This window comes from Panthera onca, chromosome E3 (genome assembly GCF_046562875.1).
Source record: "Panthera onca isolate mPanOnc1 chromosome E3, mPanOnc1 haplotype 2, whole genome shotgun sequence".
Lineage (NCBI taxonomy): Eukaryota > Metazoa > Chordata > Mammalia > Carnivora > Felidae > Panthera > Panthera onca.
The window spans coordinates 15,323,409-15,350,250 of NC_138354.1; the positions used below are offsets into that span (position 1 = coordinate 15,323,409).

Below are 26,842 nucleotides of genomic sequence, written 5' to 3' on the forward strand. Positions count from 1 at the left end.
AACAACCAGAGAGAAGACAAGGAAGGAAACACAGGACTTCACAAAAAAGACCAGCTAGATCTGAGAGACGTATGCAGAACACTCCACACAATTAACAACAGATACACATTCTTCTCCACTAAGCATCGGACATTTCTAAGATAGACCACTAATTAGGCCAAAAATAAAGTCTTAACAGATTTTTTTAATTTTTTTTAACACTTATTTATTATATTATTGAGAGAGAGACAGAGCATGAGTATGGGAGGGGCAGAGGAAGAGGGAAACACAGAATCTGAAGCAGGCTCTAGGCTCTGCACTGTCAGCACAGAGCCCGATGCGGGGATCTAATTCACAAACCGGGAGATCATGAACTGAGCCAAAGTCAAACACTCAACCGACTAAGCCACCCAGGCGCCCCAAGTCTTAATAGATTTTAAGAGATAGAGATCATACCAACTATCTTCTCTGACCACAATGCAATGGAGTTAGAAATCAGTAACATAAAGAAAACTGGAAGTAAAAATTATGGAAATTAAACTGCACACTTTACACTTTTAAACAACCAATGGATCAAAGAAGGAATCAAAAGAAAAATTAGAAAATACTTAAGAGATGAATGAAAATGAAAAACAAACACCAAAATTTATGGGATGCATCAAAAGCAGTGCTAAGGGAGAAATTTACAGCTATAAATGCTTATATTAGGAAGGAAGGAAAGAAGGAAGGAAGGAAGGAAGGAAGGAAGGAAGGAAGGAAGGAGTTCAAATCAACAACCTAACTTTACAACTTAAGGAATTAGAAAAAGATTGAACAGGGCGCCTGTGGCTCAGTCGGTTGAGTTTCCAACTTCAGCTCAGGTCATGATCTCACGGTCTGTGAGTTCAAGCCCCACGCCAGGCTCTGTGCTAACAGCTCAGAGCCTGGAGCCTGCTTCAGATTCTGTGTCTCCCTCTCTCTCTGACCCTCCCCCATTCATGCTCTGTCTCTCTCTGTCTCAAAAATAAAATAAAACATTAAAAAAAATTTTTTTAATAAAAAAAAAAGAATGAACAAATCCAAAACTAGCAGAAGGAATGAAATAATGATGATTATATCAATGAAACAGACAATAGAAAAACAACAGATAAAAATCAGCAAAACAAAAGTGCGTTTTTCAAAAAGACTGACAAAAATCAACAAACCTTTAGCTACATGGGACTAAAAAAAAGAAGACTCAAATTACTAAAATCAGTAATGAAAGTGGGGACATTACTACCAATTCTACAGAAATAAAAGATATGAGAGTACTATGAAACTGGATAAACTAGCTGAAATGGACAAATGTCTAGAAACACAAAACCTACCAGAAATCACAAAGAAAAAGAAAACCTGTATAAGACCTATCGCTAATAAGAAGACTGAATCAGTAATCACCAATCTCCCAGCAACCACAACAAAAGCCCAAGATCTGATTTCTTCACCGGGTGAATTCTACCAAGGACTTAAAGAACTAATACCAATCAAAAAATGGGCAAAGAATAAACATTTCCCCAAAGAAAATACACAAATGGCCAATAAGCGCGTGAAAAGATGCTCACCAACACTAACAGTCAGGGAATACAAATCAGAACTACAATGATACCTCACATCCATTAGGATGGCTATCATCCAAAACCAAAAACAAAGCAAGTGTTGGTGAGGATGTACAAAACTGGAACCCCTGGATACTGCTGATGGGAATGCAAAATGGCATAGCTCCAGTGTTAAACAGTATGGAGGTTCCTCAAACAACTAAAAAGTGAATTCCCATATAACCCAGCAATTCCACTTTTGTGGATGTAGCCAGAAGATTTGAAAACAGGATCAAAGAGATATTTGTACACCCATGTTCACAGCAGCATTATTCATAACAGCTAAAACATGGAAGCAACCCAAGTGTTTATCAACACAAAAATGGATAAAGAAAAATATGATATATGTACATACAATGGAATATTATTCAAACTTAAAAAGGAAAGAAATTCTAACACATGCCACAACATGGATGAACCCTGAGGACACTATGCTAAGTAAAATAAGCCAGTCACAAAAAGACCAACACTGTATGATTTCACTTATTTGAGATACTCAGAGTAGTCAAAATCATAGAAGCAGAAAATATGGTGGTTGCCAGGGGCTGTGGAGAGGGAAGAATGGGAAGTTAGTGTTTAATAGGTATAAAGTTTGTTTTGCAAGATTAGGAGTTATGGGGATGGATGGCAGTGACAGCTGCATAAGGTAAAGTATTTAATACCACTGAACCATATACTTAAAAGTGGCTAAGTTGGGAAACTTTAACAGAATAAAAAAAAAACTTAGTCTTAAAAAGTAGTACAAAGACAGAAGTCACTAGGGGCGCCTGAGTGGCTCGGTCAGTTAACCATCCAACTTCAGCTCAGGTCATGACCTCATGGTTCATTGGTTCGAGGCTGAGTCAGGCTCTGTGCTGACAGCTCAGAGCCTGGAGCCTGCTTCGGATTCTGTGACTCCTTCTCTCTCTGCCCCTCCCACACACACTCTTTCTCTCTCAAAAATAAATAAACATTAAAAAATTTAAAAAAAAAAAAAAAGAAGTCACCATTTTCTAAATCCCTGGGTGAGAAAGAATTCCATAAGCTTAAAAAAATAGAAAAAACCACAAAGGCAACATTAAATGAATAAAAATAAACAAAAATATAAAATTTAAGCACATCAAACAACAACCACCACCTCCAAAGGGGCAAAAAATAGACTAGGAAAAATATTTTTTTTTCAATTTTCTCTTTTTAAAGCTTATTTATTTTGAGAGAGACAGAGATAGCACAAATTAGGGAGGGGCAGAGAGAGAGAGAGAGAGAAAGAGAATCCCAAGTCCCCGATGTGGGGCTCGAACCCACAAAGCTGCAAGATCATGACCTGAGCTGAAACAAGAGTCACACGCTTAATAACCGACTGAGCCATCCAGGCACCCCTAGGAAAAATTTTTTCAATAAATGATAGATCCAGACTTTAACAGCTTTACAAACAGTTCATAGGAAATTATAAGGAAAGATAGTTAGCAAACCTTTTCCATTTGTAATATCATTTCTAGGACTCTAAATAATCTAAATGCACACAAAGCTTTATATAAAAACACATTCTTCATGTAATTGCTTATATTAGAGGGGGAAAAAAAACACACATCACCAGGTGAATGCCAAATTAAATTATGGCACTTTCATCAATAATTACATAGTCACTGTGCTTCAGAAAGATTTTTCAATAGGAAAAATGCTTGTTATAATGTTCAGTGAAAAAAATTGATACAAAATTTCACATACAACATGATTTCAAATACATAAAAACATGCATAAAGGTGAATAGTAAAAAAAGGCTGAAAGAAAATACACTTTAAGATTTATGTAAGGTAGAATGTAAGTTTTATTTTCTATATTTTTCTTATTTTTTACAAAAGGACATGTGTTATTTTAATAATAAACAAAAGCAGTTTTGCTAAGGAAAAATGATTTGAATGAGAAACTCGCATAGCATCATCCACAAGTCTGTGAATCTTTTCACTAAATATAAGGTCACAGATTTAAGCACCGTCTGATTATATTTTTTCGCCAGAACGTGATAGCTTTTCCAACTGCTATCTGCGTAATTCATCACCATGCACCCTACTTCACACTATTCTCAAGTGCTGACGATGTGCTTTTTCACCACTTACTTGTGGCTGAGCATTTCAATAAGACTTATAGACATTCCCCTCCCACAACTGATTGTGTTCTGGAAGAACTCACTGCATGGGAATAATTATACGAATAACTGGGAATTTCTCATCAGAAACCAATGAAGACCAGACAACCATGGAGCAGTATCTCTGAAGTGCTAAAAGAAAGGCTGTCAATCCACAATTCTACACGCAGCAAAAACAAAGAATGAAAGCAAAATACCGACATCCTCAGGTCAAGAAAAACCAAGAGAATTCACTGCCACCTGACCTACTCTGAGACATACTAAAGGAAGCCAAGGCAGACAGATGGGGAAAGGCTAGTATGCAACCACTAATCAAAACAAAGCTAGGATATCTGAATTAACAACAGACAATTTAACTTCTAAACAAGGACCCCTACCATAGGTAACAAGGGACATTACATAATGATAAAAGTGTAGATTCACCGTGAAGACCTAAGAATCCTAAGTGTGAATGTACCTAACATCAGAGCTTCAACGTACATGAGGCAAAAACTGATACAAAAGAAATGGGCAAATCCACAATGAGAGCTGGAGTTTTCCACACTCCTCTCTAACAGAGCGAGACTGAAAATCTGTAAGGATATAAAAACTATTACCAAGTCAACCTCTGATCTGGGTTTGGGTTTACTGGAGTTTTATCTGGGGCTGGGGAGAGGGAAACAGGAAAAGACGTACAGGAAAGACAGGAGAGGGACCCTTTTCACCAAGCTGAATTACAACATCAGTGAAGGCAGGCATCTCTCACATCCCCATTACCTTGCACTTGTCTCTGAGCACAGAGAATATATGCCGACAGACTAACCATGGGTATAGCACAGCCACATTTCCATTTCTCCTACTCCCTGTGCCATGTGACTTGTGATTTTTCTATAATACCATTGCTACTTAACAGTAATAAAGCCACAACCACAAAGGAAAGTAAAAGGGCCATATCGTACGTGATATATGCTATACATAAACGCTATGTATGACATATATGGCATATGCATTTACATATATATTTATGATAAATACATATTTCTTTTCCAGACTACAGTGGTAAAGACAGGAAAATACACTCTCAATTAAAGTGACCACCAAATAGGCAAGTCCTCTTCCATCGGTATCCTTACAAGGTCATGATTTCCTGCTGAAAGAACCTCCTACTCCCTGCAACTCCATTCAGATGACAGAAGTTTAGAAAACGAAGATGGCAAAGCCACAAAACTTGATAGAATGCTTGCCAGCCCCTTTGTCTTTCAAGCAAATACCCCTTGACACAGAACCAAGAAAAGAAAAAAAAAAAAAGAATAAACCCCACTTCCTGTCCTGTTCTCCACATTCTCATCTATATCTATGTCTATACAATGAGAGTTGCCACACACAGGTGTGTAACACCCACCAAGTCAGCAGCAAACCATGACCACTTCCTTATAAGGAGCCAATATCATCTGGTTCCAGTACCTACGCACTGGCCCGAAACTCAGTGGCTTAATACAACACCGATCTGCTATTTTCCCTGTTAATTCTGTGGGTCAGTTGGGTGGTCTCCCCACTCCCTATAGGGTCTGTGCTAAGGTTACTCATACAGCTGGAACGAGAGGCAGTCTGGCTGGGGCTACACATCCCAGAAGACCTCACTCACATGTCTGACACTGGATGCTGGCTGGGGGGGGGGGGGGGGGGGGGGGGGGGGCGGGCCTTGCTCCTTTCCCCCATTAGTTTAGACTGGCTTCTTTAGAGCACAACAGCTGGGTTCTCGGAGGAAGCCTTCCAAAAGGAGAAGCCTCGATGTCCAAGCACCTATCAGGCCTCCACTTGCACTGTGCTTGCTCACAGCCCAACAGCCCAAGCAGGTCCAATGGCCAAGCCTAGAGTCCTTGTGAGAGAGGATTGCAAGAGTGTGACTATTGGGAGTCATGGTTCACTGAGGGCTGCCCAGTTAATAGACTCCTACATCATTTATACCAATTACGTTCACTCCAAGCCTGAAGGCAAAAATTCTTCACATCATAATTTATTAGTTTTCAAAGAGCTTTCACACTCAATATAACCGCTAATAGCTCTAGATCAATTTTTGGCTTATTATAACAAAATCCTTTTAATATATGGTGATTACTGCAGCTCTCTGGGTAGACAGGCAAATATTCTGATTTTAGATATTTAAGATATGTTTACTTAATACACAATCACCATATTCTGTGCTAAGTGATTTAGAGGAAAAATGAATGATTCTGACTTCATTGTATGTATTTTTTATAAAACCCTAAAGTTCTTACCTTAGAAAACATAAAAGCTTTCTAGACTATTCAAAAACACAAATTTTTAAAATTCTTTACATTGAAATCAAATGGAAATATATTAAGAAATAACAAATCACCACCATAGTCACACAGATATACAATTTATTGCAAAGAACTTTAGAACACACATTTGGAATGTATGCTCTTAATGGGATGCATTCTATTGACAGAAGGAGCTACAATGAATCTATTTCTCCTCTTCAAAATTATGGAGGACCCTAAAGAACTTTCATTTGTGTGGTTTATATCAATCAATATTTACATAAAAGAAATTAGAACCAAGAAATGTTTAAAATATTTCTTAGTATTTCAATTACGATAATTACAAGCCCATCACGTGTTAACACAACAGCATGGTTTTATGAAAAATATATTTTCCAAGATCAAAAAAAAAAAAAGCATAAAACAGTTGGATTCTTATAGATGTTTCTATATTCCAACTGTTGTGATATGTTATTTTGGTTATGGTATATGAACAAAACCCAGCCTCAGACAGATATGCAGCTGGAAAAAAGCAGTATTTTAATAGCCTTTTCAGAAAATTGTAAACGTTCTACTCTAATACTAAACCAAAAGTCCACAAGTTTCATTAAATATTAACTGCATTATGGAATCTGAAAACATACTAATGAACTTTTCATGTTTTGTTACATTAAAATACATTTGTCTACCTTGCACTTTGAATTTTATTTTATAACATCATGTATTGAAAAACACTGGTTCACAAAGTTATGCAGATCTTCCAAATACTGACACATTTCATTGTATAATATTTTAAAAATCACACTTTTTAAAATCACAACTGATCTCATCACTAAACTCTTCAAGTATTGGGAGGCTGCCAAACTTATGGCAACTAATACAAGTTTTCCAAAATTCTACTTTGCCTTTTTAAAGCTCAACTTTGTTACTGGCAATAACTACTTTCAGTGGTTTTCCTTGAAGTGTCAGGCTGACTTTGGTTATTAAAATATATGTATATATATTGGCCACATACCTAAGCCTGAATAACCATACTTCATTGTTTTTGTACATTAAAATGGCATTCCATGAACACAGCAACTTACAACCTAACTGCAAAAATGTTTTCCTAAAGACAACTGTAGGGGCGTCTGGGTGGCTCAGTTGATTAAGCGTCCAACTTTGGTTCAGGTCAAGACCTTGTAGTTTGTGGGTTTGAACCCCACATCAGGCTCTGTGCTGACAGCTCAGAGCCTGGAGCCTGCTTTGGATTCTGTGTCCCCTTTGCTCTCTGCCCCTCCCCCGCTAGCACTCGGTCTCTCTCTCTCTTTCTCAAAAATAAACATTAAAAAAACAAAACAAAAAGACAACTGTATACTTTGGTACGCAACAAAAGTGCTTTACACATACTTGCCATTTCTTCATTTAATATTCTTCAGATATTAAATACTCTTTAGATATTCTTCAAAATATTAAAAAGACAGATAGTCACAGGTAGAGATGTTTTTAAATAATTTCTGCAACTTCATCAAGGTAATTCTTAAGTATAACTGACATTAAAAAAAAAAAAAAACAGTGAATGCACGTTGACTACTTAGTACAGTTTGGTATATTGCCTTAATTCATACTGAGGGGTCGGCCTTTTTAACCAACATTGCTTTTGCACCATTAATGCAAATGTCCACACAGCAAAAAAAACAAATGACATCACAGTTTTATTATGAAAACAGTATTGACCTCTGGGACACCCAAGGGTCTGCAGATCACAATTTAAGAACCACCATTGTAGGTTACCAGCAATAAGTAATCTTGTCAATATAAAAAAAAATCAAGGATTTTGTTGAGGGGAAAAAAGGGATACAATTACAAAATGAAAGAAATTAACTGAAAACTAATGTTGGAATGAGAGTTCAACCACTTTGGAAAACTACTCATAATGTCTACAAAAGCTAAACATGGGTTTAAGCAATTCTACTCCAAGGTGTACACCCAAGAAAAATGAGTGTTAAGTCCAAAGACTGTACATGAATGTTCATAGCACTGACTTTATATGAGCAAACACAGTAACAAAAAACTAGAAACAATCCATTGTCCATTAACAAGTAAATGAATAAATGGCAGCCTATCTACACAACGGAATATATTCAGCAAGAAATGAAGTATTGATTCACACAGAAACATGGAAGAACATCAATAACGATGCCAAATGAATGAAGCCAGATCAAAAAGAGAACATAATGCATAACTATATTAAATTCTAGAAAATATAAATTTTATATGCAGAGACAGAAAGCAAATCAGTGGTTTCCTAGAGATAGAAATAAAGAGATAGATGGATTACAAAGAAGCACAAGGAAATCTGGGGGCTGTTCATTACCTTGATTTTGATGTGTATTCTCACTAATACACCCATAGGCCAAAATTCACAAATTGTATACTTCGCATACAATTTCTCGTAGGTCAATTATACTTCAATTAATGTTAAAAATATTTTAACTAAGAAAGGGGGGGGGGGGAGGGAAGATGCAGGAGTCAACTAGAAAAGTTCCCACCAACCAAACTGTGACATTTAGGATCAATAAAATGACTACGATGGGTTGAACTGATGAAAATACATCACTACATAATGAGATTACAAAACAGAGAAGAAAATTCATTGCCATCTGAGGCAGCTAATAAAATAACATCCACTTTGAAACCTGGTAACTACAGAGAAAGAATTAAACATGTATCCTGCTCGCCAACTGGAACAGTATTTCAGAGTAACCAAATATCTGTAGTTAATAATAAAAATTTTCTTCTTTAAAGAATAATGCTAGTTAATAAACACAGAAGAAATAACAGAATTGAAAATATTTTACAAAATCTAATCACATACTGCCTCAGCCAAGTACTATCAATTGGTGTTAAAGAAAAAAAGCGAACCGCAGCTTAATAGTTGACAGGAGTCAGGATTTTTTTTACTTATTAATTTTTAATGCCACTATAATTAATATACAGTATTATATTAGTTTCAGGTGTACCATATTGTGATTCAACAGTCATTGTTCAGTTCTCATCATGGTAAGTGTACTTTTAACCCTTCTCCTATTTCACCCATTTCCCTCTGGCAACCACCAGTTCATTCTCTGTATTTAAGCATGTTTTTCGTTTGCCTCTTTTTTAATTTGTCCATTTTGCTTCTTAAACTCCACATGAGGGAAATCATCACTTAGCAGTACACCTTCTAGATCCATCTATGTGGTTGCAAATGGCAAGATTTATTCCTTTTTATGGCTGTGTAATATTCCTGTGTGCGTGTGTGTGTGTGTGTGTGTGTGTGTGTGTGTGTGTACACACACATACCACTTCTTTCTCATTCATCTGTGGATGGACGCTTAAGTTGTTTCCATAATTTGACTATTGTAAATAACACTGCAATAAACATAAGGGTGCAAACAGCTTTTCAAATTAGTGTTTTTGTATTCTTTGGGTAAATACCCAGTACTGCAATTACTGGATCATATGGTAATTCTAGTTTTACTTTTCTGAGGACCCTCCATACTGTTTTCCACAGTGGCTACGCCAGTTTGCATTCCCACCAACAGCACAAGATGGTTCCCTTTTTCTCCACATCCTCACCAACACCTATTTCTTGCGTTTTTTAGTTTAGCCATTCTGACAGGTGTGAGGTGATATCTCATTGTGGTTTTGATTTGCATTCTCCTGATAATGAGCGATGATGAGCAACTTTGCATGTGTCTGTTCCCCATCTGGATGTCTTCTTTGGAGAAATGACTGTTCATGTCTTCTGCCTAATTTTTAAATGGATTATTGGGGGTATCTTTTAGCTGTATAAGTTCTTTATATATTTGGGATACTAACCCTTTTTCAGATATGTCATTTGCAAATTTTTTCCTCCCATTCAGTATGCTTTTGGTTTTGTTGTTTCCTTTGCTGTGCAAAAACCTTCTATTTTGATGTAGGCCCAACAGTTTATTTTTGCTTTTGTTTCCCTTGTCTCCAGAGACGTGTCTAGTAAGAAGCTGCTGCGGCCGAGGTCAAAGAAGTTGCTGCCTGTCTTCTCCTGTAGGATTTTGATGGTTTTCTGTCTCAAAGTTAGGTCTTTAATCCATTTTGAGTGCACTTTTGTGTGTGGTATAAGAAAGTAGTTGAGGGGCACCCAGGTGGCTCAGTCGGTTGAGCGTCAGGCTTTGGCTCAGGTCACGATCTTGCGGTTCGTGAATTCAAGCCTCACATCAGTTCTGCTGCTGTCAGCGTACAGCCTGCCTCAGATCCTCTGTCCCCCTCTCTCTGCCCACCCCCCAATTTTTTTAAAAAAAAAAGGAAGGTAGTCAAGTTTCATTCTTTTGCATGTAGTTGTCTAGTTTTCATAGCACCATTTGTTGATGAGACTGTCTTTTTTCCATTGCAGAGTCTTGCCTCCTTTGTCAAAGATTAATTGACCATATAATCATGGGTTTATTTCTGGGCTTTCTATTCTGTTCCATTGATCCATGTGTTTATTTTTGTGCTGGTACCATATTGCTTTGATGTAGTATGTCTTAAAATCTGGAATTGTGATACCTCCAGTTCTGTTCTTCTTTTTTAAGATTGCTTTGGCTATTCAGGGTCTTTTGTGGTTCCATACAAATTCTGAGATTTTTTTCTTCAAGTTCTATTTAAAATGCTGTTGGTATTTTGATAGGGACAGCATTAAATCTGTACGTTGCTTTGGGTAGTATGGACATCTTAACATCATGTGTTTTTCCAACACATGAGCATGGAATAGCTAGCTTTCCATTTGTTTGTGTCCTCTTCAATTTCTTTCATCAATGTTTTAGTTTTCAGGCTACAGGTCTTTTACCTCCTTGGAGTTTATTCCTAGGTATTTACTCCTCTTGGTATGATTGTAAATGTTTTCTTAATTTCTCTGCTATTTCATTATTAGTGGGGAAGCTTTAGGTCTTAATAATGCCAAAGTTCTAGCAGCAAGGAGAAAAACATAACAATAAAAAGGAGAGTAGACTGTCATTATCCTGTTTCAGTGGTCAATATTAGCATCATTAATGTTAGGTCAACCAGATATCAAGTCTACTGATATGTATTAATGAATGCAATCAACGTGACTTGTAGTATATAATCAAAAGTATTAAATATCAATCAAGCCTTTCAATGCAGTTTCTCCTTTACAAGAAATATTGGGAATAAGGAAATATGCCCAAAAAGACAAAGAAACACTAGATAAATCTGGAAGGTTGGATATTGTACAAAACTGGCCTAAAGAAGTCAGTGTCCTTTAAAAAAAAAAAAAAAAAATACTAGACTTGTTTACAAAAGTGACAACAGACAAAAACAGAGGAAATGTGAAGATTAACCAGTTATAATGGTCATTTGGGGGCTAATTCAGGAAATATGAATATGTTCGGAGTATTAGATGAGACAAAGATTTACTGAAAACTAGAGATTCACTGCCAGGAAAAACCAGGTTATAAAACAGTATGATCTCATTGTATATACAGTCTGATCCCATTCAGGTTAAAATGAATATATATATACAAAGAAAGCTTATGTATTAAGGTGTTAGTGCAGAGACTATGTTGGAAATACGTTTCACTTTATTTTTATTTCTCTAAATATTTTCATTTTCTACAACACACAGTGTTTCTACAATAATAAATGATTTTTTTAAAAATAAATCAGAACATGGGCACCAGGGTGGCTCAGTCGGTTAAGTGTCCAACTTCAGCTCAGGTCACAATCTCACGGTTTGTGGGTTTGAGAGCCCCGGGTCAGGCTCTCTGCTGACAGCTCAGAGCCTGGAGCCTGCTTCTGTTTTCTGTCTGTCTGTCTGTCTGTCTCTCTCTCTCTCTCTCTCTGCACCTCCCCCACCCTCCACCCTCTCTCGCCCTCAAAAATAAACATTTAAAACAATTTTTTAAATAAAAATAAAATGAATCAGAACATACATTTCAATGGGGCAATAAGACATAAGCATAACATTTGTAATATGAAGAAGACACTGATAACTGCTTTCAGAGATGCAGAAAAACAGCTTTGGAATCAACAGTAGTCAAAGTCACTTCCCATCATGGAAAACAAGAAAGCTTCCTTAGGTAGTTATGAAAGATGAGCAAAAGGCCTGGAACTCCACTATCCAGTACAGTAGCTACTAGCCAAGTGTGGCTATTTAAGTTTAAATGAATTAAAATTAAATAACACTTATAATTCAATTCTCCCTTAGTCACATCAGCCACATTTCAAGTGTTCAAAAGCCGCATGTGTCAGTTTCATGTCAGGCAGGTACGCGGTTAGGTATGAAGTATTAGGTGTGAGGTACACAGTTAGTATGTTGCACTGTATAGTGCAGATCCAGAACATTCCCATCACTGCAGAGAAGTCCTATTGGAGAGAGCTAAAGAGGTGGATGTCTCCTCTCACTATCGCCATCAATACATCACTCACTGCATTGCTGCCTTCCATCCCTTGAACACTGACTCCAGTTTACAGGTTCTCAAGGGAAGAATGCTTCCACCAGATTCCAGGGAAGCTGTGTTAATGGACAACCCTCAATGGTGGTTCTGCACCTCTTAGATCAGCTTTAGTTCCAGGCCATGCTTTCAAAGAATGTCTGTAGAGCAAACAGCCTTGGAAGCTAGAGTATCTCCCTTCAGGATAGAAGGCAGACTTATCTGTCAGACATAAATCTGACATCCAGGGTTCCCTCGGGCCCATTTCCACATCAAACTTCTAGCACTTGGGGGACAAGGGAACCAACATGACATTCAAACTGCCTGCTATGCTTTGCCTTTGACCCAGGAACTCTGTGTCCTCTGCCAACATCTATGCAACTCTGCTAGGCTGTTAGCTTGTAAGTAAGAGAAAGCAGCACACTTTTCACAGTTGTTGGGTTTTTTTAACGTTTATTTTTGAGAGTGAGTGTGCACAAGCAGGGGAGGGACGGGGAGACAAAGGATCTGAAGCAGGCTCTGTGCAGACAGCAGAGCCCAATGCAGGGCTCGAACTCACAAACTGTAAGATCATGACCTGAACCGAAGTCAGACGCTTAACTGACTGAGCCACCCAGGCACCCCCATAGTTTTTAACCGTTAACACTATCACCTGGCTCCTTTGAGCTCCTCATGCCATAGAAACAAGAATTTTGTCAGGAACCAAGGGGATTTCTGGGGCATCTCTTCAGACTCATGGACATCAGTAAACTTAAGACAAGAGTGCCGGAGGGCCCACTACTGGCCCAAACTCTTCACTGACAGACTGGATCACCCACTTGTTAAGGAACCATCACATCGAGGCATTCATTGAGCACAAAGGACATGTGACCTGCCTAATGGAAGAAGAAAGTTATAAATACCAACAGGGAACAGGTGCAAGTGAGGATACTTGTATCTATGCATATATATCTTTCTCTTCTCCAATTACTTACAGGGATGAGTCGGTGGTAGGTAACCTTATGATTTCATCCCTAGGTACAGGGTCTCAAAAGAGCGTTCTCCCTTTTAAAGAACAGAGTGAATGAATACATACATCCTCCCTTGCATGAGTAGTGGCTGCAACAGATTAGGCAGAAGCAAATGTTTTGTTTACATTATTGTTTGAAAAAGTAACTGCGGGCAGAGGGTATATATAGATGCTGAACATCCAAAGAGGTAGACAGTACAATACTCGCTCCCACGCCTACCTGTCTAAGCAGGGGCTAGACGCCCTACGACACTTCTTCTCAGACTCCCTTGTCTGAAGGAACGCCACCAACGAGAGGCATTTATACAAGATTCAGAAGACTAAAAAGGAGAGACTGTGGTCCCTCTCTGGCAGCGGCTGGCAGACACAAGGGCATACAGCGAACATCAAGTCTGCAGCGGCTTCAGAGTGGGCTCCTGGGAAACATCCGCCTTAATGCTGCAGCAGCTCAGGTCACTCAAGGCAGCGTCCTGTGAGCCCAGCACTTTCGATTTCCTCAAAGCCAGAAGCAATTCTCTCTGACCTTCACTACCGCAGGCCTTTCAACAGCTTTGTAAACGTTTAGTTAATTTACTTTATTAAATCTGTTCTTGCTAAAATACCCAGGGTGCTTTCTGTTTTCCTGGCCGACACAGATGGGCAGGATTTGGTCAGGTGGAGATTACAGCGGGGAGAGAAGCAGCACACAACGTAGGGAGATTACAGCAGAAAAACGATGTTGAACAAGTGGATCAGAACTACACTAAGTAGGCTCTTTCTCGGTTCAGGCCTCTATCACACTAATTGTTTGATCCAACAAATGTTTACTAAGCAATTATTACATGCCAGACTCTATTCTTGGTATTGGAAAGAAAAACAAGGACTCTCAGGTTGGGGAGGGGCTGAGAGGAGAAGGGAGGAGACAGATAATAAACAAAGGTACCATCTAGTAAATGGTAATAAGAGCGACTGAGAAATTCCAAGCAGCCTAAGTCGCTCTGATAGAAACTCTCTGAGCAGAGATCTAAGAGTCAGAGGCCAGAAAGCTTGGGAGGAGTCTGGACTCGGTGCATTCAGGGACCAGCAAGAGGGCTAGCATGGCTGGACTAAAGCATGGAAGACCAGATCACATAAGGCCTTGGAGGCCGTGATAAGGACTCGGGCTTTTATTCTGAGTCAGATGGGAACCCCTGGAAGTTCTGGGCAAAAAGTGACAGGATCTGATCTATCTGGCTTCTGTGTGGGGAACAGACAAGAGTGGAACCAGAACAAGCACTCACATCTCTGAAATAGTGTAAGGAATATACGACAGAGACTTGGACGAAGGTAGTATAAGTGGGGAAAGTAATCACATTCTGGATATATTCTGAAAAGAAAATTTGCTCATGGAATAGATGTGGGAGGGGGGGAAAAAAAACAGAAGAGTAAAAATGACTCCCAGGTTTTTGGCCTGAGCAAACGATACAGTTGCCATTAATTGACAGAATGAAGACTGAGGGGAACAGATTTAGGAGAGAAAATCAATAATTCCATTTTTGACATGTTAAAGTTCAAGATGCCTATTACACATCCAAATTGACATGTTGAGTAAGAGGTAATGGAGAGCCACTATAAGCTTCTGGGAAGGGAGTAGCTAGAGGAGAAGTATACTTCAGAGGTTAACCAAGCTAATGTCAGATAAATTGGACAGGGGAGACAGAGTTGGGGATTCACTAGAAGCTGGTACTAGAAGGGGAAAAAAACTAGCTGCAATGTTCAAGAGGACAACATGAACTTGGGAAGGTGGCAATGAAAATGGATTGGGGCAGGCGTTCTCAATGGGACCGACACCACCCAATGAGGGTATGGAAATCTGACTACTAGCAATAAGCAGGCGGGGCCAAGGGTTTCACATCTCCTGCAATGCTCAGGATAAATCCCATGAGAAAAAAAAAAAAAAAAAGTCTCCACTTCCTTTCAAATGATTCACCAGACCTCCATACTTGTGAAAAATCTGATTATAATTATCTGAGCATAGATTCCAACTTCATCTTGCTAATAAAGTATTTCCTGCACAATTGTACCAGATACGAAATTTTCCAGGAATGCAGCTGTCATGTAAATTAAAGAAAACACTTTCTTTTATGCAAAACTTTCTCCAAGAAATTTCACCATTTTGAAAAACCATGAAAATAATGCTGTTTTCTAGTATTTAAGTCATGAGCAAATACCTGTATCTGTGTTGTATTTGTAGGTACCACCTCCAAATACATTACAGGGGAGATTCAAGATGCTTTTGGTAGACTTAGAACCAGATATTCAATTAACAGACATATGAAATGCAAGATTCTCACTAATCAAAGTTGTTTTAAAATTATTAGTCATTCTGGGGCACCTGGGTAACTCAGCTGGTTAAGCGTCCAACTCTTGATTTCAGCTCGAGTCATGATCCCAGTTGGGGGATCAAGGGATCATTAGATTGAGCCCCACGTCAGGCTCCGTGCTGAGCATGGAGTCTGCTTAAGATTCTCTCCCTCTCTCTCTCCCTCTGCCCCTCCCCCTACTCACGCACGCATGTGCTCTCTCTTTTCTCTCTCAAAAAGTAAAAATAAGAAAAAAAATAATAAAATTATTACAGTCGTTATATTGTTAATTTTTATAACATAAGGACAAGGTATCTATCTTGCAATAATTATTTGAAACTGAACTTGTCTTGGGGGGATTGCCTGCCATTTCAAAATCTTACTCAGAAACTGTCACCAGAGGTCTACCACACCTGTTGGCCACTCGCACTACCATTTCTGCCTCTCCAGTCCATCCTCTGGTCCTATTGTCACTTAAAGGTATGGCCTCCAAGGTTTCGTTACAAATGAAAGACAGAATGTGGATCTCAACAAGATGTGGAATTTCAAGGCAGAAGATAAGTATTTTCTGTGACAATCCATCTCCCCTCCTCCCAAGTTGCAACATAAAAGATTTTTCTGAGTCAACGGTTATAAGCGAAACACCACCCATTTGCGAGCACATCCTACTTTCTCATTTTTCCAATTTGATAATGTGTAATTGCTTGGCCTGTTGGCCTTACTTCAATTAGGGTTACTGCCCTCTTGCTGTTATTATACCTACATAAGTCTGGCTTGTTTTTACTTCTTGTACAGAATAACTTCTAATCTGTTTGTCTCTCTTAACTGCAAAGTCGTCCATCACAAGCAGGTGCGAGCAGTGCCTGTCCCACAGTGCCTTCGAATGGCGTAGTGCCTGAGCATTTTATACAGAAATACAAACCATTTTAATACAAAGTACTTCCTCTTGTCTCTCCTTACATTACAGCTAGAGCAGAACACTTTTTAAATTATGTATGTGAAACTATATTTGTAAATCCGTAAACTTAATCTAGCAGTAGTAAAAGGGATGTTGTAAAATGCTGGTTATAAGCAGAAGGCATTGAGTCTGACATCACTGAAAATCACTGGATTAGAAGAGACAAATACTGGATGTTAAAAGGGTTAAAAAAAAAAAAAAAAAAGTTGAGCACAACAGTATGTTGAGTGACTAAGGTGCCAGAAGTGTCATCAGCATGTTCATGCCCCAAAGGGTGAAGGCAGAAAAATAGTGGTGAAAAAAAGTAAGAGTTTCTCAAATACTAATCAACAACAGCAAAAGGCCTAGGGGGCCAATGGCACTGAAAGCATGCTCAGGGAAATAGTGAGCGGACAGGATACTCCGAAAACAACGGGGGCTGCAGAAGCAGCCTCCCTCTTAGGGAGGGCCAGCAAGGCACTGAGGCACCAAGCAGAGGTCAACTGTGGATTATGGCAGTGAGGGCAGGGGCATTCCAAGAGAAAGATGAAGCCAGAAGCATGCTTCCTTGCCTAGAACAAGAGAGCACACCGTTAAAGGCTGGTTCTAGAAGAGGCAGGAGTCATGATGGACAGGACACAGAGAAATGGAAAGTACGAGACAGACATCAGGAGGTAGTAGTGTGAACTGAGGACAGAAATTTGTAAGAACAGGAATAAAGAATATAAAAAAAGTCAAGCATGCCTGGAGAAGAAAGCCTGGTTTATTTAGAACGGTCAGGTCTGAGCTAACCAAAACCTCAACAAGAGTGGCTCTTTGTGGGGAACACTCGTTATGGGGATAGGACAGGCTGGAAAAAGGCCGGGAAGATAGCAATGGAGCCACTGCGACATCGGGAGCCAAGTTGCTGGAGGCCTGCAGAGACTCAGCTCCTGGTGACACGGCCACAAACAGTGGCAGGAGAGTCAAACCATCCACGTGATTAAGAACCAGTATCCAGTATACATAAACAGCTCTTACAAGCGCTGTTAACCCAATGTTAAAATGGCAAAGAATTTGAACAGACATTTCTCCAAAGATTCACAAAAGGCCAAGAAGTAAACATAGTCAACAATGTTTCCCATTAATGGAAATGCAAATGCAAATCAAAATCACTATAGGGTAACAATCTCACACCCACTAGGATGGCTATAATGCAAAAGACAGACAACAACAAACATTAGCAGGTTGTGGAGGAACTGGAACCCTTGTACGCTGCAGGTGGAAACAGAAAATATGCTCAGTTTTGCAGTCCCTCAAATGATTTAAACATAATTACCACGACCCACAAATTCCACTCGTAGGCCTATAACCAAAGCACATAAAAACACATCCACACGAAAACCTGCACGTATAATAATGTCCGTAGAAGCGTAATTCATAATAACCAAAAAGGGGAAGCACACCAAATGTCCATCAAATGATGGACAACAACAAATGGGATATATCTACACATGGAATACTACTGGCCATAAAAAGGAATGGAATATTGATCTGTATTATCACACGGATGTGCCTTAAAAACATTATGCTAAATGAGAGAAGCCAACACAAAAGGTCACATTATGTACGAACGTCCAGGTTAGGGGAATTCACAGAGACAATAAGTAGATTAATGATGCTTCGGGGGGGAGGAGAAGTGTGAATGAAGGTGGACCGTTAGTGGGTACATGACATCTTTCAGAGGGGACAAAAATGTTCTAAAATTAGATTGTGATAATGGTAGCAAAGCCCTGTGAATATACTAAAACCCACTCAACTGTACACTTTAAAGTGTGGGAGTTGTGTGATAGGTAAATTATATCTCAATAAAGCTATTTTAAAATGCCATCTTATTTGTTCCCATGGGATTTTAACTTATGGAAGTGAGTACCAACCTGGAGAGGCCAATGCCAGTGAAAGAATATCTTGCTTACATTTCCCAAGACAAGAGTGCACCCCCACCACACAGGGTAACAGAGGACTAGCAGGTTTGTTCAGTAGACAGAGCAAGGAGAGAGGGGAAAGCCTAGGCCAGAGCTTTTACCGGGGATCCCTTGGGAAAGGCAGGCAAGACAGGGTGAACAATGCAGCATTGGTTTGTCTCAATAATTCAGGCTATAGCACTGTCACTAGTTGTCCAGTACCTGGCCCTGGGATAATACAGAGTGGGGAAGATATTGGCATGGTGTGTGAGTGAGATAAGGAGGTAACTGAAGGCTACAGATTCAGGATTGGTTGGTTGGCAAACTCAAGGCAAGCTATTATTGTCTTTAGGAATTAGCTAGCCCTGGGAGGGACAGTTTCTCCCCAGGTCTGTAAGGCCCTCAAAAGTCAGAGCATCAAGACTACAAAATGAGGCACCTGGGTGGCTCAGTTGGTTAAGCGTCCAGCTCTTGGTTTCAGCTCAGGTCCTGATCTCTCACAGTTTCCTGAGTTCGAGCCCCGCATTTGGCTCTGTGCTGACCGTTCAGAACCTGCTTGGGATTCTCTCTCTCCCTCTCTCTCTGCCCCTTCCCCACTCACGCTGTCTCCATCTCTCTCAAATAAATAAATAAACTTAAAAAACTTAAAAACCAAATACAAAATAAGAAAATAGTTAATATAACTGGCCCTGTGATGAATGAATGCCAAATAGACAAATTCAGAATCTAAGGAACCAGAACAAACATAAAATAGAAATTCACAGGCTGATTCTAAAATTTATATGGAAATGCAAAGGACCCGGAAGAGTGGAAACTCTTGGAAATAAATAAATAAATACACAAACAAAGAGAACTTATACTGCCTCATTTCAGACTTATTACAAAGCTACAATTATCAAGACAATGTGGTATTGGCATGAGGATAAACAAACAGATCAATGGAACAGAGTAAGGAGTCCAGAAATAGGCCTACCCGTAGACACATGACTGATATTCTACAAAGGCCTAAAGTAATTCAATGGTAAAGGGAAAGTCTTTTCAACAAATGGTACTGAAACACCTGAATATCCACATGGGGGACAGGAGAGGAATGAATCTTGACCTTTACCTCATGCCATTCATAAAAATCAGATCACGATGAAGTCAAAGACCTAAACATAAAAGTTGAAACTATGTATGAAGCTTTCATAAAAAACAGTGACCCTGAAGTTGGCAAAGATTTCTTAATATACAAAGAATGCTAACCATTAAAAAGAGGGAAAAAAAAGATAAATTGGACTTATCCAAACTTAAAACTTTAAAAGATACCATTAGGGAAATGAAAAAAGGAAGGCACAGATTATTAGAAAATATTCACAATGAATACTGGGCAAAAGACTCATTTCCACAATATATGAAGAACACCAACAAATCAACAACATAAAGTCAAATAACCTAATTTGGGCAAAAGATGTGAACAGACACTTCACACGTATGAACAGCCAACAGGCACATGAAAAGTCATGCCTCATCATCAGTAGTCGTCAGCAAAATGCAAATTAAAACCACACTGATCCCGAAAAACAAATAACCCAGTGAAGAAATGGGCAGAAAACATGAATAGACACTTCTCTAAAGAAGACAACCGGATGGCCAACAGGCACATGAAAAGATACTCAACGTCGCTCCTCATCAGGGAAATACAAATCAAAACCACACTGAGATATCACCTCATGGCAGTCAGAGTGGCCAAAATGAACAAATCAGGAGACTACAGATGCTGACGAGGATGTGGAGAAACGGGAACCCTCTCGTACTGTTGGTGGCAATGCAAACTGGTGCAGCCGCTCTGGAAAACAGTGTGGAGGTTCCTCAAAAAATTAAAAATAGATCTACCCTATGACCCAGCAATAGCACTGCTAGGAATTTACCCAAGGGATACAGGAGTGCCGAGGCATAGGGGCACTTGTACCCCAATGTTTATAGCAGCACTTTCAACAGTAGCCAAATTATGGAAAGAGCCTAAATGTCCATCCACTGATGAATGGATAAAGAAATTGTGGTTTATATATACAATGGAATACTACTTGACAATGAGAAAGAATGAAATATGGCCTTTTGTAGCAACGTGGATGGAACTGGAGAGTGTTATGCTAACTGAAATAAGTCATACAGAGAAAGACAGATACCATACGTTTTCTTTCTTATGTGGATCCTGAGAAACTTAACAGAAACCCATGGGGGTGGGGAAGGAAAAAAAAAAAAAAGAGGTTAGAGTGGGAGAGAGCCAAAGCATAAGAGACTCTTAAAAACTGAGAACAAACTGAGGGTTGATGGGGGGTGGGAGGGAGGGGAGGGTGGGTGATGGGTATTGAGGAGGGCACCTTTTGGGATGAGCACTGGATGTTGTATGGAAAGCAATTTGACAATAAATTTCATATATTGAAAACAATAAAATAAAATAAGCTCACAAAAAAAAAAAAAAACCACACTGATACCACTGCACACACATCAGAATGGCTAAATTAAAAAAGATTTTCAATACCACAGAATAGTGAGAAAATGTTCCACCTGGAACTTTCATAAATTGCCAATCCAAGTATAAAATAATACGGCCACACTGAAAACAGATTGGGAGTTTCATACCTACCTTGTAACATAGCAATTCCACTCCTGGGGATATACCCAAAGGAAACTGACACATACATTCATAACAAGATGCTACATAAGAATGTTCACAGAAGTTTTACTTGGAATAGCCAAAACCTGAAAGCAACCCAGTGTCTATCAACAGATTCAAACCTGTGGTATGTTCATTGTGTTGAACAGGACTCAGCAATAAAAATGAATAAAACTACTGAAATTTACTACAACATAGAGGAATCTGAGAAACATTATGTTGTGTTTAAAAATCCACCTGCAGAAAAATACACATTATGATTCCATTCATATGAAATTCTAGAACAAGCAAAACTAAACCAGTGACAGAAACTAGAACAACTATGTCCTGGCTGATGGGGAGGGACTACTGGCTAGAAATAAATACAAGTGAACTTATCAGGAGGAGAAAAACGGCCTATATATATCTTAATTTAGGTGGTAGATAAGGGTTTTTTATATCCATCAATACAGGTTGAACTCATTTAACAAATTCAGTCAAAATCATTACATTAAATGTAAATTATACCTTTAAAATGGTAAAATTCATTGGCTACATAAAACAGCCATAGAAAAGTTGCATAAAACAGAAATAATATTTAAATAAAAACAAATACCTTTGTCCATCTGCAAAGCTTCACCCCAGAATGGCTCCCAATCAACTGATAACCTGAACAGAAAAACAAGGAACATAAAATTGAACTGATTCAAAGCCTCATATTAAAAGGTGATTAAAAGGCGCCTGGGTGGCTCTGTCGATTAAGCATCCAACTCCTGATCTCAGCTCAGGTCATGATCTCAAGGTTTGTGGGATCAAGCCCCACATCCGGCTCTGTGCTGACAGTGCAGAGGCTGTGTGGGATTTTCTCTCCCCACCTCTCTGCCCCTCACATGTGTGCACATGCACTCTCTCTCAAAATAAATAATAAACTTTTTAAAAATGGCAATTATAAAACTTAACAAAATCATTCTTCTTTTCTACATAATGGTAGGCAACAACCCAATGGCAGAAAACATTAACAGTTGAAATCACCAGGATGATAAAACAACGTAAAATGTTTATGTATCTAGGGGCGCCTGGGTGGCTCAGTCGGTTAAGCCTCCGACTTCAGCTCAGGTCATGATCTCGTGGTTTACAGGTTCGGAGCCCCGCGTCGGGCTCTGTGCTGACAGCTCAGAGCCTGGAGCTTGCTTTGGATTCTGTGTGTCCCTCTCTCTCTGTTCCTCCCCCAGTCATGCTCTGTCTCTCTCTCTGTCTCTCTTTCTCTCTGTGTCTCTCTCTCAAAAATAAACATCTAAAAAAAATTTTTAATAAAGAAAGAAGGAAATAAAAATAAAGAAATACTGCCCCAAGAAGAGGAAAAACAAAATTCCAGGAACCATAACCCAACGTGAATTCTCAGGACCAGTCCCACAACCTAGCATTTAAAATTCATGAGCTACAGAAGATATGAGAAGCATGGAAAAGCCATGCCGAAGTAATCACATTTCCTTTTTTAATAAACTAGTAGAGCAAACAAGTAGAACATTCTGATTTCAGAAAGCACTTAATGAAGTTTCTCACAAGGCTTCAAGTAATAAGCCACAATTATCATGAGTCTCTTGTATAAAAAGACTCTTGACTTGCAGACAAATGAGGCAAATGGAGAAATATAGTCTGGATGATGGCAGAAGTGGATCCGTGGCTGGTTAAATATCCATATTCAGAGTGTGATGATTAATGGAACAATGTCAATTTGGATTATAAGTCTCTACTGGGCTTTGTCTTTTACCCACTTCCACATTTATGTAAATATCTTGCATAGAAATAAACAAAACACCGCTTATCTATATGAAGACAGAACACAGTGCAACTGGACAGCTAATCTCAGATGCAGAATAAGCATTTAAGAGATTCCTACAGAAAATTCCAGTTCTTCTTTTGGATTCCTACACTCTATTAGTGTCTTTACATCCTTCTCTTCCAAGATACATAGGGTTTTATAAAATTTTGCATTGAGGAAGGTATGAGAAAAACTGCCGAGTACAGGATGGACAGACCACAACGCCAAGATAAGCCAATGGTACGCAGCTGCTAGAAATCACACTGCACAGTTCTAACCAAGATAAAGTCACGGAGGATTTACTCTCCCACCTGAAACGCCAAAAATGGACAAAATACGTGAACAGTTCCAAGACATGAAACACCAGGCAACAAGGGACAATAATCCCAGAGAAGACAGAAAACACAGGAGGCAAGCCCTGCCATGCCCAGAGCTTACTGCCCTCAAAGTTTCCAGGCTGTGTGGCAGGGAGAGGCAACGCACACACGGCTGGGTATTTTCTCGGAGTTGAGGACGTGGAAGCAAGAGTTGGGGAGCCCACACAGCTAGAGTTTGCAGAGCTGAGTACCAGAGAGTCAAAAGCTACACAGAGATTAAACTCAAGAATCTGTAGAGGATTCCTAGAAATTCTGCCTGAGTAATGTTTCATGCATACGTGAGAGAAAAGCTAACCAAGAATGGGAAAGAACCATCTTAAAGGACTGGAGGTGCGCCTGGTGCTCACAGCCAGCTGGGAACTGTGTCTATTCACACCAGTCAGAAGCTTAAGATTCACAAGGCAGAGTACACAGAAGTGTTTTGCCCCAATAGTCATAAGTAATTAGCCATATTCTGAGTCAGCTCTGGTCTCACTTAACAAGTCATAAAAGCCAGATTAAAAGGCTCAAACTTGTTTCCAAGTAACTGCTCTTCATCCTAGAACAAAGCTCAAGAATGTTTTATAGGAACACAAAAATATCTAGCACCCAATAAGGTAAAATTAGAGCTGGCATCCAATCAAAGATTAACCAAGCATGCAACATGACCAATGAAAAAATAACCCAGCAACCAAACTGACCCAGAAATGACACAGATGTTAGAATTACATTAAAACAGTTGTCTAGGGGCGCCTGGGTGGCGCAGTCGGTTAAGCGTCCCACTTCAGCCAGGTCACGATCTCGCGGTCTGTGAGTTCGAGCCCCGCGTCAGGCTCTGGGCTGATGGCTCGGAGCCTGGAGCCTGTTTCCAATTCTGTGTGTCTCCCTCTCTCTCTGCCCCTCCCCCGTTCATGCTCTGTCTCTCTCTGTCCCAAAAATAAATAAAAAAACGTTGAAAAAAAAAAAAAAAAAACAGTTGTCTAACTGTAACTCGTGGGCTCAAAAAGTTAAGTAGAGACATGGAGAATAGAAAAAGGCCAACACTGAATTTCTAGAGATAAAAACTGTAATGTCAAAGCTGAAAAAAACACTGGATACAATTAATGGAAGATTAGACATTAGAGAAGATTACTAAATTATACCTGAAGACATAGCAATAGAAGCTATCCTAAAATGAAAAGTAGAACAGAAAAAAGAATGTTTTTTAAATTGTCTTTAACATTTATTTATTTTTGAGAGACAGAGTGTGAGCGGGGGAGGGGCAGAGAGAGAGGGAGACACAGAATCCAAAGCAGGCTCCAGGCACCAAGCTGTCAGCCCAGAGCCTGACACAGGGCCTGAACCCACAAATGGCGAATCATGACCCAACTGAGCCACCCAGGTGCCCCGAACAAAGAATTTTAAAAAATAATGAAAATAGTATCAGTGAGCTGTAGGTCAAATTCATGTAATTGAAGTCCCCAAGGAAGAGAAGAGAGAGGGAGTGACAGAAAAAATACCTGAAGAGATAATGGCCAAAATCTGTCCAAATTTGATTAAAACTATAAATCCACAGAACCAGGAAGCTCAACAAATCCCAAGTAAAAGCAACATGAAGAAAACTACGTTGAAACACGTTATCATTAAATTGCTCAAAATCCGTAATTAAGAGAAAATAGAAAATCTTCAGAGTGCCAGGGGCTAAAAACATTACTTTCAAAGGAACAAACAACAGATGACAACACAGGTCTCATCAGAAGCAATGGGAGCAAAGTGGAACACCTTCAAAGCGCCGTAAGAAAAAAAGTCATCAACCTATGATTCCACATGCATCAAATAGTATCCTTCAAAGATGAGGGCAAAATAAAGTCTTTTTCAGATACACAAAAACTGAAATAATTCAGCACCAACACACCCACACAACACGAAACACTACATGAAGCCCTTCAGGCAGAAGGAAAAGGCTGTCAGAGAGAACACACATCTACGCAAAGGAAGAAAAACACCAACAAAAGTGCTATCTACAGGGGCACCTGGATGGCTCAGTCGGTCTCTGACTTCAGTCAGGCCATGATCTCATGGCTCATGAGTTCAAGCCCCACGTTGGGCTCCATGCTGACAGGTTGGAGCCTGGAGCCTGCTTCAGATTCTGTGTCTTCCCCCCCCACCCCCACCCGACCATCCCCTGCTCATGCTCTGTCTCTCTCTCTCTCAAAAATAAACATTTTAAAATTTTTTATTTTTTTATTTATATTTTTGGTTTGTTTATTTATTTTTGAGAGAGAGAGAGAGAGAGAGAGAAAGAGACAGAGCGTGAGCAGGGGAGGGGCGGAGAGAGAGGGAGACACAGAATCCGAAGCAGGCTCCAGGCTCTGAGTTGTCAGCACAGAGCCCGATGTGGGGTTTGAACTCACAAACCAGGAGACCATGACCCGAGCCCAAGTCAGGGCTACTGAGCCACCCAGGCACCCCCCAAAAAAAATTTTTTTTAAGTGGTACCTATATGAGTCAGTATGTAAGATTGTTTCTAATTACATCTAATTAAGTCAAAATTAACAGATAATTGACTACTTAAACTAAAATAATAACAACGTAGTATAGGCCTCTAAGATACATAGAAGTAAAATGTATGATAATGATTGCATGGAGGTTGACAAGGGGAAAACACAAGTGTGTTACTGCAGCTTCTTCCACTGGACATGAAGTGGTGTCTTAATCACTCAAAGATACACTGTGATATGATCAAGAGATATGTGTAACACCTCGAACCATCACTAAATACCAATACAGTGCTATAACTAACAAGCCAACGAGGAGGTAAAACAGAATCATAAAAACATAATCTAGGGGCACCTGGGTGGCTCAGTGAGTTAAGCATCTGACTTCGGGTCAGGTCATGATCTCCTGGTCCGTGGGTTCGAGCCCCACATCGGGCTCTGTGCTGACAGCTCAGAGCCTGGAGCCTGCTTCGGATTCTGTGTCTCCCTCTCTCTCTGCCCCTTCCCCACTCATGCTCTGTCTCTGTCTCTGTCTCTCTCAAAAATAAATAAACATTAAAAAAAATTTAAAAAAACAACTTAATCTAAAGGAGGCAGAAACTGGGAAAAGGAAATCAAAGAACACAAGGCAAGCAGAAAACAAATGGCTACATGAGAAACGTAAACCTATCATGAAATCAGTTTAAACTGTCTGAATACCCTTGTTAAAAGGCAGACTATACATATATATTATATACATACAAATACATGTATGATCTGAATATCCTTGTCTGTCTCCTCTAATAGGCTGGTGGCTCCTTGAAGAAGATACTGCATCTTAAGTTTCTCTGCATGGCCAGGACTATCACACAAAAGGGTCTCAATAAACACAGAAAGATGGAGTGAGGGAAGGAAGTCAGTCCACTCACTCCCAACTGACCACTCTTCTTC

General features: G+C 39.5%; 1 protein-coding gene across 2 annotated transcripts in view; it reads right to left on the minus strand.

Annotated features, from left to right (window-relative positions):
• LOC132689408 (S-adenosyl-L-methionine-dependent tRNA 4-demethylwyosine synthase TYW1) overlaps positions 1 to 26,842 on the minus strand; it is a 212,766-nt gene that overhangs the window by 151,598 nt on the left and 34,326 nt on the right. For both annotated transcript variants that reach the window (XM_078440106.1, XM_078440107.1), the window contains exon 9: positions 21,874 to 21,926. In XM_078440106.1, coding sequence (XP_078296232.1) covers positions 21,874 to 21,926 — 53 coding nt within the window. The remainder of the gene's footprint in view (positions 1 to 21,873; positions 21,927 to 26,842) is intronic.